Source organism: Beta vulgaris, chromosome 9 (genome assembly GCF_026745355.1).
Source record: "Beta vulgaris subsp. vulgaris cultivar EL10 chromosome 9, EL10.2, whole genome shotgun sequence".
In the NCBI taxonomy this organism is placed as follows: domain Eukaryota; kingdom Viridiplantae; phylum Streptophyta; class Magnoliopsida; order Caryophyllales; family Amaranthaceae; genus Beta; species Beta vulgaris.
Genome location: NC_079210.1, coordinates 54,905,509 through 54,923,464, shown reverse-complemented (window position 1 = coordinate 54,923,464; position 17,956 = coordinate 54,905,509). Strand labels below are relative to the sequence as shown.

The 17,956-nt window shown below is 35.9% G+C and overlaps 1 protein-coding gene across 1 annotated transcript; it reads left to right on the top strand.

Moving 5' to 3' along the window:
• The first annotated feature begins 14,339 nt into the window (after positions 1–14,339).
• LOC104904924 (zinc finger protein 7) lies at positions 14,340–15,432 on the top strand. Its single transcript, XM_010693344.4, has one exon. The coding sequence runs from the start codon at positions 14,549–14,551 to the stop codon at positions 15,104–15,106; it is 558 nt and encodes a 185-aa protein (XP_010691646.2). The 5' UTR covers positions 14,340–14,548; the 3' UTR covers positions 15,107–15,432.
• Positions 15,433–17,956: the final 2,524 nt, after the last annotated feature.

Here is a 17,956-nt window from a genome sequence, read left to right as displayed (position 1 = left end):
GGACATTTCTTTTTAAGCAGTGGCTTAAAAGATCCAGCTGAACCAAGCTAGTGGTAGAGCAGACATACCTGACTTAGCTTGGCCCATAACCTTTTTGTCTTAGCTTTAGCTTCACAGTTGACTTACCATAACCACCGGTCCAACACTACCGTATAGTAACAGGGAAATTCTTTGACATAATGAGAGAGGTGGTTCAAAAGAGTATTAGTAGGCAATGTGATAACGCCTAACTACTAATTAATGGAACTTCCCCTCAAAAAAAAAAAATAATAATAATGGAACTTAACTTTTCAAGGCTATTCATTGTCTAATCATCATACCTTAACAATGAAAAACGCTATTTTCGTGGCATTTTCAGATATGTAAAAGAATGAATTGATTCTTCTGAGACGATTTATGTTAGTATTTTTATAACTCATGCAATAGCTATATCCTCTTCGATTATAATATTATTATAATGGATGCTCGTGAATTTGTGTCCACATTTGATGAATTTTCTGGAATTAAGATATATCTTTAGCTTTGTGTGTGGGTTCTAATTCACCACCACTACTATAGTTCTACCACTGCAATAAATGGTTTATTGTGAATGAATAGTTAGCAAAAACTATGGCTTCCCATAGAGATGGAGAAAGTGAAGAAAGCTTATTTTCTTTAGTGGCCCCCGGAAGGGTGTTAGGACCTAGGTCATAGTCTTAGAATTTTCACAATTGAATTGAGAGTGAAAAATATTTGTGGACTGTGGGTAGTTAATACAAAGATGGAGCAAGAGGATGGATGGAAAATTCGATGATGATTGATGCTGATTGGGAGGTGGAAGAGAAGAGAGGAGTTGAAGGTGGTGTCAAGGATTTATACAGGGATATATAAAGCTAATATAGGTGTTGAGATTGTCTTCGTAGATATTGATAAGAATGAGGAAGAACGTGAAAATTTTGCATCAGAGGAGATGAGAAAGTTGGAGGATGGTGGAATACCAATTATGAGGAGGTGGAGAGTATTTGAGGAAGAAGATAAATGTGCGAGTTAGAAAAGAAGATAGAATTTAGGATATGTTTTCTTTCTTCTTCCACAAGTCTTCTTGGTGTTGTCACAAATGCATTTATTATTCAATACCTCTAATCATTAAAATTTAGACTTCTAGAGCTGTAACATCACACCACATCTTGGTATTTACTTGAAATTTGAGGTTCCCTGAAATTTTCTATTATAATTATCCTTTACTACATTTTTCTTTTATAAAGAATTTGTCTATCTTATCCCTAATGGTTTGCCTAGAAAGTCTGGCTTCAAATCTGGGGTTTCTGTGTAATACAATTAGACACTTGCACTGTCATTTATTGTTTTATGCCAGGTTTTTTTTCATAAGCTGGAATAAAGGTAGAGAATTAAGAATTTTATTGCAACTTGCATATAGTTTTGAATTGTACTTCCTCCGTTTTTATTAATACTTGCAACATTTGCATAGTAACCAGTATTCATGTACCAATCTTATCCCATATTCTCTCACAAATGTATAAGAAAAAATATAATCAAGTGTGATCTTATTTGATTTGTCTTAATGCATATTTCCATTATATCAATTTTTATTATTTTTACTTATACATAATTTAAAGACATTAATGAACAAAGTAGTGCACTGGATAACGTGTAGGCAGAACAGGTTGCAAATATTAAGAAACTGAGGAAGTTTTATAATTATTGAACAGTAATGAGGCTATAGATATGAGAGGAACTTTATATGTTTCTTTGTGTGTACAGCATGGGTTCGTGGTGGAGTTTGTATGTTCTCTGGAATTTCATTTGTTTGTCCTTAGTTTCATACCTTTTTATCACAGCTCTGAGTTTTTGCTTTCTGATAGTCTGATTCAGCCTCCATTGCAACTGATGTCTGAGTTGGCTTTGAATGATAAGACTTAGAGATCTTCTAATCTTGATGTTTAGTCAGTAATTGGCTTAACTAGATCCAGGTCAATCTTTACTTGGGAATATGATTAATTGAAATGAATCCCTGTGTGACCTACTTATTAAACCTGAATGATTGATTCAAGTTTAGTACTGGCTGCAAGCCTGCAGCTTCATCCTTTATCTAGTTTGGCAGTTTTAATTAAGGGATAGATGATTTATTATGTATATATGTGGCTTATGGATGGGTTAGTGAAGGCTCAGTGTTCTTTTGGTTGCATAAGTGCTCAGGTTACGTCCATTTTGACATGTAATTTGGTTGTTTCTTTATTGTGAAGCCTCTTATTTCTGGTGGGTATCTTGACATTTATTAGATGTTAGCTACTGTTGTTTGTATATCAATGACTGAATCAAAGACATAATTTGTGCTGTATGCTTCTTTGCCTTTTCATTTGGTCAAGCAGCATGTCTGTTGATGTCTTTTACTCAGGGGTCTAGTAAAACAGGCTGCTCATAACGTCTTCATCATGCATCAGGCTAGAGCCTTGTGAATTGGTGATGAAGCTCATGGCATGATAACATGACATGGCATTTTCCTGAATTTCCATTCTGTTCTGCATTGTGGGATGTTTAAAAAAGTATCAGTCTGTATGTTCATGAAAACTAGCATCAAGAGGGGTGTTTAGTTAGGAGGAAATAATTTTATAAGAGTAGTAGCTTTCCATTTTCCATTTTTGGTTTGCAAAGGAGGGAAAATATTTTCCCCAAGGATGGAAACTCTAAAGGAAGAAATGCGATGTTTTTCATCCCTATTTCTTACCTTTCTCTTTCTTTTTTCCATCTATCATCTCTCCTCCATTTTCAATTTTCCATTTTTTTTTTCAAAACATTCTCATAAAAAACCAAAAGAAAGATAACTAATGTTCAATTGTGTTTTCTCTGGAAAATGGCTTTTCATAGAAATTCATCTTCCATTGGCTATATCATCTGTCTAAGCATAACATACGAAATTTAAAAATGTTCTTTGACACTTGTCCTTAGCTTTGTTTAGGATGACTCTTATTCAACCTGATTCAGCCAAAGCTGTTGTTGTAGCATGTGGAAAACCAGGGAAAGAAAAATTGAGTCATTTATTGTGGACTAGACTTGGTTATTGGACATAGTAACCCAATGGCTAAAGGTTTAGGTCAATTTTATAGGGCTTTTATTGATAGGACTTTAATGGACTGGGTCATTATAGGGCCAATAAAGTAGTCCAATAATTTTGAAACATAAATTAGATATTGTAAAACAAATTACATGTACAAATTCATATTCAATCATATCACTTTTGTGTCTCCACTTTCACTACCTTTCTTGCTCGTCTATCGACCCGCCCATTATTGGCTCGCATCGACCTACAACCCACATTGATTCGGCCCGCTATGACCCTTTATGAGCCAACCCTTTTATGACCCAACCCACTTTTGACCCGCACTGACCCTGTCCCGACCCTCCCGATAACTAGGTCTATTGTGGAGGAATGTTCCTCTGCCAATCTGGTGGGGTATCCGGCGAGGCAAATGATAGTCCTTTTCTTAGGGTCGAACTTGAAGTCTAGGGTTCAAGTATTTTGGCTCAGGCAGTTCCGCAGTAGTGTTAGCCGGAGGCAACTTATATGTTTCAAGCTGCGTTTAGGTGTCTAGATAATAATTTATGATAGGTTGACAGTATGATGTTTTGGCTCTATCACTCCTGTTTACAACTTCAAATAGTCTTAGCCCAAAAAAAAAAAGGTTGCTAGTTTTGACTTGAGTGGTACTTTTGAAGTTTTTTATGTTGTAGTTAGTTTGAGGTGTAGAAGTTAGACTTTAATTAGTGCACTCTTTCTGGGGTTTATGACGACCAATGAATAATATGTTTCTGATGTGGCTGCTCAATTGCAGGTACTAAATTAAGATATGGATCAGCACATTTGATGCTAATAGTTCCCTCGTTTACAACTGGGTCTACTGTATGCAACATCTACCCTGGTACCTTTAAGATAGGAAAATAAATTCATTTTATTGCACTCATTTGATATCAATTGAAAAATCAACTTGTGAGGTTATGTTTTCTAATTGTAGGACCCTTCAGCTGTCAAGATTTTTTTGATATACCTTAGATTTTTCTGATCTATAATAGATGATGTTTTTTTTTCTGTAGCTATAAACTATTGGGGTTTTCAGAATCACACTCCCACTAGCCTTTTTCTGACAGTATACAAGTATTTATCCACTTCAAAAGGATCTTATATTTTTATCTAGATGACACTGTATGACTTCGTCCACATCTTGATTACTACTTAAGACAGAACATGTTTGAAGTTACTCTAATCTGATTAGTTAATCCTATGTCCTTTTTTTTTTTTGGAATAGTTGGCTATCTTATTATGCGTTGCACACTATAGATTGAGAGTGGTAACTAGCAAGATCGGGGTAATGATTGACTATTTCCTGTATTTCTCCGTAGATGATTTATGCTGAAGATGTTGGAAAGTTATGTATCATGGAGTAATATTGATCATATGACCTGTTGTGAATCTTGTGATGCAATAAGAAAACATTTAACTTGCCATTTTCAGTGAATTCTGATGTGTGCAGAGTATTGGCACCCCATTTGGTAGATGGTATAAATGACAATAATAGTAATGGTTATGGGTGTAATTTTGTAACAATAATCTCACGTCAATGTCTAAGGTAATGCAACTCTACTAAAAACGTGTGTTAATTTTTGAATTTTTGCTAATCATCCACATTTTATTAAGTGGGAACAGAAGTTTATGAAATACATAATTGATGATAGATTGTTTTACCATGGAATATAGCCCGAGGTTTTTCTTGCAAATTTACACGACACAAACTATTACCATTGATGCCGACTATTCTGGCCCTGAGAGTAGTATGGACAAACACGATAAAATAATGTTGTCACTATAGCAGAAGATAAGTTAAGATCACAATTGCACATTCAACGTAACAAAATATTACCTTTAGTGTTTACAAAAGCTGTGAGACAGTCCCGTGAAACCTAAACCAACAAAATCATGTTGTTACTATAGAAGAACTGAAGTAACTGTTTGTGCAAGTCGTATCCAAGAACTCCTAAATTTAAGGGGAAGGAGTAATTCCCTTCAGTAATCTAATGCAATAAATGAAGTTTGCAAAATTCCTGGGTTCATATTGGTAGATACTGTATGTGCATGTGATTGGTTTCTTTACATGTCCTACATTCGCTAATTACTTGTGTGTATCTAGCTGGTAGGTTTAGGATTGTGGGGAGCAAAAGTGGATTTTATTGACCTTGTTTTGTTGTGAAAATTTGGTCATGTTCTGATTTTATTGAATTAGGATTTTTTGGACTGAAATCCTTTTTTGTTTATGCAACAAAGGACAAAGTGCATGATGGTTGTAGTTGCTAAGGTAGGGCCTTAGCAAATTTGTTGATTCGATGTGGAAAAATCACATTGGCCAATTAATTATAAGCCAACGTACTTAGTTGACAGTCAGTAACACTCAGAAGACAGAACTACTTGCAGTGCTTATCCTTTGTTCTAGTGCAAGAAAATCTCTTCAAAGATTTCTGGGACACCTTTTCATTGACCATGTTTACTAAGTAGATCTTCAAGCTATGAAATCAGATGCACCCTTATTGTGTGTTGGGATACATATACATAGTGCTAAATTTTCGGGTTTTAGGTTTGGTGGTGTGTTCTTCAATTTAAGTTTCTTGACTCGTGTAACTGACCTCGTCCTATTGATACTTGTGTATTTGAATGAGTAGTCGACATTAGGTAAAATTTCGACTCTCTTATACAAGGGTCTAACCTCAAATTAGCTGGAAAAGCAATTTTGTGAGAGTTTTGTCCTCTCTTGTGCGGACGATAGTGTCGAAAGGAGGTAAAGAGCGGGTGAGCACAAGTCACTCTTGTACAATGGGTAACAAATCGTTGAAGTTGGTGACTCGGCAAAATCAGAATTTGACATACCAAATGGGTTGCATGTTGAGATATCACCCATACTGCTTATGTAGGTTGTTTTTGTAAGATGCTTCTATCAATATCTGTTTATTAGCATTGTTTCACTTTTGACAGTCCCGGAGTAACTTTAGCGTTTAGATTCCCGTCCTCTAGCTGGGAGCTCCGGCTATGCAACATGAATAAGCGGAAGGAGTTGTCTCGATCGCCTTTTCTTTCCCTTGTGGAAGGTGATGCAATGTAGTATGTATTATCCTTGATTCAAAAGTAGAATTTTTGTCAGATTACAAGTATGCTGCAATTGCAAGTAGAGTTTGGTGTCCACATTTAGTGTTACCAAATACTAAAGGAGAAGCATCTAACTTTTAGAAATATGAATGTCTCCCTTCGGTCTTTATTAGTTTACTCGTTTTCCTTCTTTGGAAGTCCTTTATTAGTTTACTCATTTTTTTTGTTTCTATTTTTGGAATGAGATCACTAACTTTCCATCACACATATATTCAATTTTAATACAAAATAATAGTTTTTTTCCTAAAACTTTGTGCAAAAAAAAAAACGGGTAAACTAATAAAGATCAGAGGAAGTAAAATAGAAGAGATAGTCGGTCTTAGTATGAGATCTAGTGCATTTTTTGATTTTTTTGAGGGGACATCTAGTGCATTTACATTAAGCCTTTATGAGTAGAACTGATAGCAGAGTCAGGCGCTACTACTAGAGGGACAATTACGATTCACGGAATAAAACACTTTCTCATGTGGAAACAATGACAACACACATTCCTCTTTCCTTTCTTTCTTTTGACGGGTATTATTTTTGCATCATTTCATCATGTGAAAAAGATGCTAATTTATGAGAGAGAGTTCTGGTCTCAAGTGAATTATGAATGCTACTTCCGCTCATCGCTGGTTAAGACTTAGAGTGGTTTGGTTAGGACTGGACTTTAGTTTTTTTTTTTTGACGAGATAGGACTTTACTTTAGTTGGATGAGAGGATTATGATAGTTAAATACTCATTTCGTTTCAAAATATAGTTTATGTTTTTGTTTTGGGAGTCAAATTTTAAAAACTTTGACTAAATATTGTTACTGTATTAAAAAAAACATACTAATGTGAGATCTTATTAGATTCGCCTCAATGTGTACCTTCCTAATATCAATTTTTTTATATTTTTTACCAATACAAAATAAAAGATATTGTAGGTCAAAGGTCTTGAAGACTGTGCAAAAAGAAACATGAACTATGTTTTGGGAGAAGGGCGTAGCTTTTTTGGACCCTTATGTTTTTGTCGTCACCAACCGATTTTGTCTATTATATGCAACAAAAATGAGAGCTTGAATTATTTTGAAAATTATCTCGCAAAGTTGGGATTATTCTAGAATAATGAAGAGGTAGGATTAAATTTGACAATTTAGCAAACCGACCAAATATTGAATTATTAGAATCAATCTTTCTTAGTACATTTTATTATTTGAGAACGTACTGTGTCGGACTCGTCCGACCATAATCTTGGTCGGACGACTTTCAGGTGGTTCCAATTTTTTTTCAGGTAGTCTTCATTTTTTTCAGGTGGTTCCAATTTTTTATCAGGTAGTCTTCATTTTGTTTTCAGTTAGTCTTCTTTGTTTTTCAGTGGGTTTTTGTGCTTCAGTTAGACTTACTTGGGTTTCAGTTGGTCTTTATTCTTTTTCAGGTAGTCTACATTTTTCTTCAGGTAGTCTTCATTTTGTTTCAGTTAGTCCATTATTTCTTTCAGTTGACCCATTATTTCTTTCAGTTGGTCCAACTGAAAGAAAAGAAAGTCCAACTGAAAGAAAACAAAGACCAACTGAAAAGAAAACAAAACACTAACCTCTGCTTTCTCTCACTTTCTCCTTCTTCTTCATTCCTCTTAGAACTGAAAAAATTCAAAGCCCTAGTTTTCCTCCAAGCCATATTCATCTTGCTTTATCATAATGCCATCCCTTCTTCCAGTAACAACATCATCAAAGACAGGTGCAATGCTTTACCATAATGCCATCCCTTCTTCCAGTATTGAATGAGAGATTCCACTGTATTTCTTAAAGGATAGAGAATTTGTAAGCAAACTTACGAAAAGAAATATGAAGTACTGAAATTCGCGAAGAAATTCGACAATGCTCAATGAAACGAAATTTCCGATCGTTTTCGTCGTCGGTCGCCGGTCAATACCATCATCAAAGTTTTCGCCAACGACGAGATAAGACGGAGGTAGTAGCAGCGGCATCAGTTGGGAGGAAAGAGAGTATGGCATCAGTCCGACGGAACCTATTGGGTCAGACGATCTGACCCAATACTTTCACTTATTATTTTTGTCCTAAATAATAGGGCCACGTTAAAGTCTTAACGCTAAAGTTTATTAAAAATTATACTATGAGGACCAACGATGTTAAACTTTGACCATACGTTCTTCATTATTAAATAGACTTATGTAGTTTAATAATCATGAGGAGGTGAAGATGGGTTTTTTATTAAATCAGTTTTTCCTTCTGATTTTTTGATATTATTTTATTTCTGTGCACAAAGAAGTTTAGCACGGATTTAAGCTGAACATAAGATGAATTCTTCAAGTTTTTTACAACGCTACCCACCTTTTTATAAAATAGACCTCCTCATCCATCAAACACAAATGACTTTTCCAAAAGATCTTGAATCTAACTTGTTTTGAATGTCTTTTAACGACCTAAGTAAACTATTCAAAATTTATCTTCTTTTAACAAGTAAAATACTCTTTTCGGGACTTACCTTTCATACTTTTCATCATTTATGGACTCACCATTTATGTTTCATCGTTTGGGGATTGATTATGGCCGGAAAATAAGATTTTGGGTTAGCTTATTAATTTTTAAAAACAAATACAGTAGATAATTAAAAACTATCTTTTTTATTTGCTCGATCCTATCTTTTTTATTTGTACTCAAATGCACATCTTTTCCATGAACCAATGATGTTTTAGCCTAGTGGTTAGAATTGAAGTGTTGTGAACGATAGGTTACAGGTTCGAATCCCCCTCTTCTTCTTTGTAATGCCTTCGTGGCTCATAATATAGATTAAAAAAACATCATTTCCATAAAAAACACTATAATTTTTTATCAAATTCTTGCCCAACATAGAACACAATTTCTTGTGGCGTTGTTCCTTGTTTGTATTTTTGGAATATTTAAGATCTTTTTTTTGGTTTGTGCTGGCACTATATACCACACAATCTTCCTCATCGGAGGCTTCATCAGGACTGTCCAAGTCATTAGAGTCTTCATATTCACTATCAAGATCTTTTGTTTTGTGCCACTCTTTCAAGTTGCTTAAGTTCCTCTTCATAGTCCCTTTCAATCTTCCTAACTTGTTTAATCTTTCCTATTGCATCAACAACTTCTTTATCATCCATATCACTGACATCCTCGTCATAATCAACTCCATCATCTACTGTAGGTATGATATTATCGTCCTCCTTATCATGTTGTAACAACTTAGTAAAAGTCATAGTACTAGTGCAAGCATATATTTCATCAGGAGCATTATTTTCTAAGTCAACAACATACCTTGCCTCATTATGTTCACAGTAAATATGGATCATTCTATACTCAAGCAAGACACTTACAAAAGGATCAAATGTTGTACGATCATATCCAAGGAACCTAATACCATCAATCATAGTTTTCCTAGGATCCAAATCATGCAACTTACTTAGATTTGTTTTTTTTTTTTGACATCAAGATAACGTACAAAGACTAGAATAAATCAACAGGCGAAATGGAAGTGCAACAGAACTTTGCTAAGTCATGTGCAGGGGCCACCTCCTGTCGACTTACCTTCTGCAGCCTACACGATTGGAAGTTGCTACCCAACATTTTGATCTCTGTAATCAGGTGCAGGACAGAGATATCCCTAGTGTAGTTTGACTTTAAAAGCTGAATCAGCTGTGCAGAGTCTGTTAAGATTAGGATTCGTTCAAGTGATCGAGAATTCGCCCACGAAAGAGCCATATGGCAAGCTTGTGCTTCTGTCTGGAGGGCGGAGCTAGCGAACATCTTTCGACCTTGCATGCACTGAGCTGGTACAAGTTGTCCTGGATCAAGATCGGGTGATGCAACTGGGGGTGAGCACAACCGGGTACCCAGTAGAATTTCATAGACCCGGACCCAGTGGATATTAAAAATCTGGAATTGGAATTGGAATGGGTCAAATCGGGTCCTAAATTGTTGGACCCAGACCCGTGGGTACCAGGTCCAGAATTAGGTACCCAGTTATAAGTTTAACAACATACTAAGATGGGCCAATTGAGCTATAAAATTCTTAAATAAAATTAAATGGGCCTAAAAGCCTACTAAGTACTAACTTTTTACTTAGCAATTATTGTCCTATTACCAATTCTATATGAGTATATGAAAAAAACCAATTCTAAGTACCGGGTACTCGGACCTAGACCCGCTCCAACCGGGTACCCAGAGCTGGAACCGGTCAAACTGGGTACCCACCAGGTACTGGGTCCGAAAAAATTCTACCCGGAATTGGAACCGGATGCAACTGGGTCCAATTTTTTGGACCCAGACCCGGACCCAGTTGGCCCGGGTCCGGACCCGGCGGGTCCATATCGGGTCCGGGTCTGAGTCTGGGTACCCGGAATTTCTGCTCACCCCTAGATGCAACCCAAGCATAAGCACCCCTGTGACTACTAGCATGCCACGACCCATCAATGGAGAAGACGAGTTGCGGAAGGGCTGACGATAGACGACCAAGGTCAATCAGGAGGAAACCCGGAGGGGTATCCTCGTTTGTGGACGAGGTGGTGTCCGCTATAGGAGCTGCAGCCTCAAAAACATGATTTTGTTGCATAGCTAGATTCACTTGGGTTTGCAGCCCTGCCAAGGAGGCACGAGGCAAGTAGGCAACTTACTTAGATTAGTGTACCCCAAATTCGATACTAATTTCTAAGATCGGGAGCATCTAAATCCTCGGCCAAATCATTGAGTATGGTGGTAAGCCCACCCTTGTATTCCATGCCACCATGAACTGATTTCCAACTTCCACCATGATGAACAACAATGCATGGTTTTGGTTCAATCTCAACCACCTAAGTATCTCTTATGTACATAAGAAGAAAAAAATTATATATATGAAGTTGTAGATAAAAACTAAAACCAAGTTAGTACAATTTTTTCAATTAAGAAAATCAATCCCAAATATTGCATACTTTGTTTTATAAGTTATTATTAATACCACATGCATGTACACAATTATGGCCACAAAAGTTGAATAATTTACATGTTTCCTAACTAGATATAATCACGCAAATATGCCGAATTTTCTTCAAAATTTTTAAAATTTTAGATGAATCCCTAAACTCTTACCAATTACATATACAAATAGATTTCTAATTATAGCATTCAATCTCAAAATTACAAAGAAAGAACATGAATTAGATGTAGTATCTGGCTTTTGCAAATATTAGAGTTTGTTCTTTGACGAGAGTAGAGATGGTTCATGAATTCCTCTTTGCAAAGAAAGAACATGAACTGATACTATGTAGTTGTTCACTATCGGTCTATCGCTACAAATAGTAGTCATATGTTAATAGCAGAGTGGTATCCCGTGACCGTACTACTGAAAAATGAATCTAGTAGCAATTTACCATCTACAAAGATTGTTTTATTTTATGGACTATACTATACCAATTACCAACATCAAAAATCAATCTGTCCCCATTCCACAACGTAAAGATATTGCTACATAGGCAAGGGTCCATAATTCTCAGTGGCGGCAACTGATTAATCTTATTGGCAATTGGCAATTGGTACCAATTTTGTTTGTTGGCCATTAGAGCCTACTAGCCTGGAGGTATCCCATTCATTTCAAACAAAAATCGACCACTTTCACTAAGGCTCCGTTTGGTAGGGCGTAAAACGTTTTCCCGGAAAACTGTTTTCCTCTATTTTTAGTTTTACATTGTTTGGTTGGCAAAAGAGTGTAAAACCATTTTCCCTTGGGGTAAAATTACTCTCCCAAGGATGGAAAACCATTTTCCTTTCAAAATGAAGGGAAAATTATTTTCCTTCTCTCTCTTGTACACTCCTCTCACTACCTCCTTACTTTCCCTTTCATTTTCCTTTCATTTCATCATTTTTTTTACATCGAACCAAACAACGGAAAACTAATTTTGGAATTGTGTTTTCCATTGTAAATTGTTTTCCATGAAAATCATTTTACACTGGAAATATTTTACGCCCTACCAAACGGAGCCTAAGTCAGCTTTGCACAACTATTCCTAAAAAATAATCAACATATCAAAAATTATAAACCAATATTGCCCAAGCTAATGGAACTTCCTTTTTTCTTCTTTTAATGCTTATTTCTGAAATTTTCAGTCTCTAACAAACTATAGATATAAGTTTAAATAAGTTAAGAAATAGTCAAATAAATTGAGATTAAGTCAAAATAAGTTAGATAGAACCGTCCATTCAAAGATGAGACTTTGGCTAAAATATTATTTATATTCATGTTTCAATTAACCAAGTCAAAACGTATTCATGACGTCGTGTGGATAATTCAATTTGATTATGAATTGAGACATAAGACATGTTCTTTTAGATTGGATTAGACTGGACTGAACCGAAATTAACTGAACTGGATTGTAGAGAGAAATTAACTTAACTGAAAACAAGTCCAAAAAAACATTTGGGTTCTATTATCAATTGATTCTTATAAAAGTTTATGAATTTTTACTTGAGAGTATTAGTTTAGATATGCAGGATCAGTCTATTCCTAGTTAATTAGGTCAAGTTGAAGAAAGAGATGGAGAAACTAACAATGATGTTTTTTTTTTGAGGGGAACAATGATTTGAAGAGAAAATAGTGCAAAAACAAGCGGTTCTTAATGGTTTAAATGCTAGTGGCCATTAAAGTTCAGATAGGATCTTCCCAAAAAAAGAGGTACACACCACATCACAAGGTAGACTTGTTATTGGAAAAGGATAATACCACAAATAGTTAGATACCACCCAGATCAACTTTTTAACTTCTCTCAATTAATAAATATCAAGAGGGACCAACTTTTTCTTAAAAAAAACACATCAGAATAAGTTTCACTATTAGTAGTATCAATCACCCAACTTTAATCCCATTAGATTTCTTTCATTTAAGCCACAATCAGTCAATCACCAGCAAATAATCTACAAAATCCGCAACTTCTTTCTTTTTGGGTGGTTTCCATCTCATTGGATATGACATGAGACCTCATATCATCAGAACATGAAAACCTATTTGATTCTAGTTACCAAGGATATCCTGCTAAGAAGCCAAAAGAATAATCCAAAATGCTAATGTTATGTCCATCATAAACAAGGCTCTTGGAAGAGCATACTTGCTACTTTCAATGTGGAATTTTTAATTGAATATCTACGAAGCCCTATATAATATAATTAACTAGTTATTAGGTCCGGGCTATGCCTTGGGTAAGAAAAAATTTCATTTATTAATATAATACTTTATGTTAATAACACTAAATACAACTTAGCTTAGTGGTTAAGACTTTAGTATTTGTACTTGAGGTATACTACGCAATTTCTAAATTTTTTTATTGACATGGATTACATAACTAAAACTCTATAGGGAGAGCGCCACGTGGCACAGTTTCTTATTTATGCACGCCTTTTAAAATATTTGTATAGATTATGCAACTTTATTGGTTAGTGGGAGCCGAAGGAACCCTAACTATTACTAGATTTACTCTTCACCAAACAACGAAAGGAAATAATTATGTAATTTTATCTTTGGTGGAACCTATCATCCTTCTCCCTAATGTTTTGTGCAAACTGCGAAGCATACTTCGTGAAAAGCCTTTTTCTGAAATGAAAGGTTGGTCAATTAAATGAGTTGAGAGTTGAGACGGACATACGGTTAACCAAAAAAAAACTTCTTGAATACCGAGAACAGAAATTTTGATAATTCGTGAGAAGTACCATACTACAAAGAATTTCTGCGCTGATCCAACTACCATAAGAAGCAGCTATCAGCGAGTGGAAAAAGATGCCCTGAGTAGTAAGTTCCAACTTCCAAGTAACAAAAGAAGCAATGTGAAAATACAAGAAATCTATGACAGTCCAACAAAAGATCTATGATACTACGTAAGTTGAGCATTAACGTAGTGGAATGTATAGGGAAGTACAAACATCAGGCACTTGAGTTCGATAGTAAGAACATGATGTTGTTAGTTGATAAAGTAGCTTGTAAGATAGTCAACTAATGATCCTTTGGTTACCTCCAAAGAGTAAAATGCCATATAAAGTTAGTATGATTTGATAAGAAGAAAGCAAAAGCAAAAGCAAAAAAAAAAAAAAAAAAACTCAAGGTGGGAATCCTAAGCTGGACATAGGCAACTGTATGACTGACATGGGATTGTCTGATGTCCTACCAAAGCATCACACTAATTGCCTAAATGGGGCCACAGCTGAAACATCAGATAATATTTCTAATCTCACCATACTTATTGTGGTTCCTCCCAACTCACTTTCTTTCTCTTATGATCCCACTTCTCTTGTTGTTATCTTCTCCATCTCCTACATAGCATATCACTCTACTGAAGAACTTAAGAGCAGAACCACGGTTTCCAAAGTTCAAATCTCGAGGTGTACGGCAAAAGATGGTAGTTCAGAGTGAAGTAATGACTGACATAACATCTAACCAAGATCAAGCCACACAAAATACAAATTCGAACATGGACGACAGCAATCGAGGGTGGTTAAAACTGGGTTTAGAAGCAAAGCAGTTGTGCATAACTGAAGAACTGAGTTCTTCAAGACCAATTCCTGCTAAAATTTTCTCATGCAACTTCTGCATGAGGAAGTTCTTCAGTTCTCAGGCTCTAGGGGGTCATCAGAATGCACACAAGAGAGAACGAGGAGCAGTGAGAAGATTTCAATCCAAACGGATGATGTCGATGATGGAATTGCCCATCAATCCACTAATGCCACGATCACTCGGTGTGCATCCCCACTCACTGGTACACAAAGCACAAAGAGAAGACTATGCATTAGCTGGAAGATTAAAATGCTCAAACATAGGATTTCCCATTTCTTGGAACCAAATAATAATGGACAGCACAACAGATGTGATGTGGCCTGGGAGCTATCGCGTAAATTTGCAACCTGTTGAACAGCAAGCAGAGGAATCAAACCTTGATTTGAATCTTCGGCTCTGAATGAAGTCCAAGCAACCTTCCTGCTTCACCAGGTTTCTGAACAAGACCGTACCCTTTCAATGAACCAAGCCCCTACAACTTCGATGTCCAGGTTGATCGCTCCCCGGAGCAAAATTCAGAAGTGATCCTAAGATCCCTATCCTCTAAATGTTCATAAAGTTTAACTGTACAAGTTTCCATTAGGTAGACAACTCGATGCCCAATAATCCTGAATTTGCTCAAGTACTGTACTTTATATAATCAACTCAGCAATTATTGTATATGATATTTATGGGTATGTAAAAACCAGTTCCCTTTGAATTATGTTCACTACTTTTCTTCCTTAACATCCTTTCGCTCATAGTCCTGTTAGTCAATTTCGAAATGACACGGTACATATTTTAGGAAGAGACAAATTAGTCATAGTGTTCACTGTAATAACTATTTCTGCAGTCTGCAGAGAAACACGAGTTGCAGAGAAACACGCCTCTGTTCTTAGCTAAACAGAATTGAACTAAGTACTGAAGAGTTGAGAACCTAGGTAGTTTCTGAGCTGATAAAGTTTTCTTCATAAACCTTTCTCCATGTCTTTCAGAAAGAAAAAAAACCTTTAATTCGTTCTGACTAGTTAAAGGAATTAAGATATGTCACAAACATTGTGATGGATTCTTTGTCACAGTATCCTTACACAATTTTTGTGGTTGTGATGTATACATCAACAACAACAACAACGACAATGTCAAAGCCTTAAATTCCAGAAAGATAGGATCAGTTACCTGAGTGAAGAATCTATCACTAGTCATCGTGATCGTCCACATTGATTCTCTGCCTTTATTTCCTTATGTCAAGTGCTAGTAATCTTTGGCCTAACTCAACTTCTAAAATCTAAATAATCTCAACCCTCCACTACTCTTAGTGATGCATCATGTAGTCAACATCTGAAGTGCCCTAACCGACGTAACTAGTTTTCTCTTATCTTATTCTGATATCCATAACTCTAACCTGTTTTTTCTCCAAATATCTGAATTCTAAATTGTATCATCTCTTAAGCTCTTCTCCCACATCCATCTCAACTAATGCATCTCCATTACTACTTCCTAACACAGACCGTACTAACTTCGATCCATATAATAACGCTTGCCTAACAACATTGGATAGATGAAGTCATGAAACCATATGAATTATCCACACACTATATTAGATGGATAGATGCATATTAGCCCGTTGAAGATCTTAATGGTCACAAAGCACAATTCATGTCATAAATCATCTAGCTAAACTAGAGGATGGTGTTGGAGAAATAATCACGCCAGGGAAAAAAAACCATTAGACAAGTCTCATAAAGTTTGGGGGATAAGAAGATAAAAAGGCTTTTTTTTTCAGAGTTCTAACATCAAATAGAAAATGACATCTGCATGACTTCCTTTATTTTCACGTGTTAGAGAAGATTATGCAAATGATCCTAGTGTTAAAGGAAACTGGTGAAAGTTCTTCGTTGACATTTTGCTTGCTAGAAGCCTTTATACGTGCTGAACTATAGCAATTAGTTCGAAAAGCAGGCATGTGAATATTAACTTATCAAGGAATACTCATTTACAACTAAAAATGCAAAGACGACTTTAAATTTGGACCACATCAGAAAAATTCAAAGCAGGACCTCGTTTAAAACGAAATATTTTTAATTTTCGTATTGGTAAAAATTATAAAAAAAGATTATGAATTTGAAAAATGAACGTCATGAGACTCGCGACAGATCTAACAAGATCCAACATGAAGATGTTATTTTTTATAGACTAGCGTCAAGATATGATCAAAATTCAGTCAGTACAAGATACTAGACCAGACCCAAAAGATTAGACCAAATCTTGAAAAAAATCTGACTAGATCACCTTGTTTCATGTGAAGAGAACGTAGCCTAAATGCCATCAACCTCCACAAGAAGGAAGCATTCAACAGAGTCAAAGCACTCAAGTGGAATTGTAAAAGAAATCAATTCAGCTCAAAGCCTTCTATAAGGGAAAGAGAGACAATTATCTAACAAAGAAAGGAATTACATAACTGATAACAGGCACTAAAAAGTCATTAGCAAATTCCTTTGACAGGATCTTTTCAAGCAACTGATGGATACATGAAGCCCAATAATAACTATTGCAATTTTTGCATTATATCAAGGGGTTCAATGTATTCTGGAGACCTTATGAAGCATCTTACCTCCTCCTCCAGGTCTTTATGTTAGGTTCCGAAGAATGCAGTTTGGGCACTGCGTGATTATGGGTACAAGATGCTATAAATTCTTCCATAAGAGAAGAATATATAATTGAATTTCCAATTTGGTTCTTGCGTTAAACACTCACAAATTCACGAATTCACAAATTCACAAATCCAGCTATCAGCTTACATAAATCAGAATCAGATATGACACAGTAAGAATGTGGGTCCGTTGGTAACTTTGATTTTGATTTTCATCCCAGATTAGTTTGTCTAGCAAGGCCTAGATAGATCTTTGCATATTCTTTACGGAAAATGTTAAACATTATTACCCGACTTATTTCGGGTCAGAAGCAAAACTAGCAGCTTCCTCTGATCCCCTCAAAAAGCAGCAGCCACAGGGAAAAAGAACGCATCAGGATCTCCAAATTCGTGAGTTTTGAAAGCGGGAGGCTTGCCAGGCCTAAAACCAACCGATTAAGAGATTCATCACTCTCAGACACAATAGCAATTGCAGCAGTGGCCTATTATTAATTGGGATTTTCAAATGCTCCCGAGTGATTGGTGCGGCAGTGTCAAGCATCCTTAGATGGGGAGAAAGCGGCCCAAGCCTCAGTCCCTCCCATCATTCCGTTGGCATCTCGGTTGGGGTAGAAGAGCTGA

Bases quoted from the DNA above. Each gene is read 5' to 3' on its own strand.
- LOC104904924 (XM_010693344.4), top strand. From the start codon at position 14,549: ATGGTAGTTCAGAGTGAAGTAATGACTGACATAACATCTAACCAAGAT.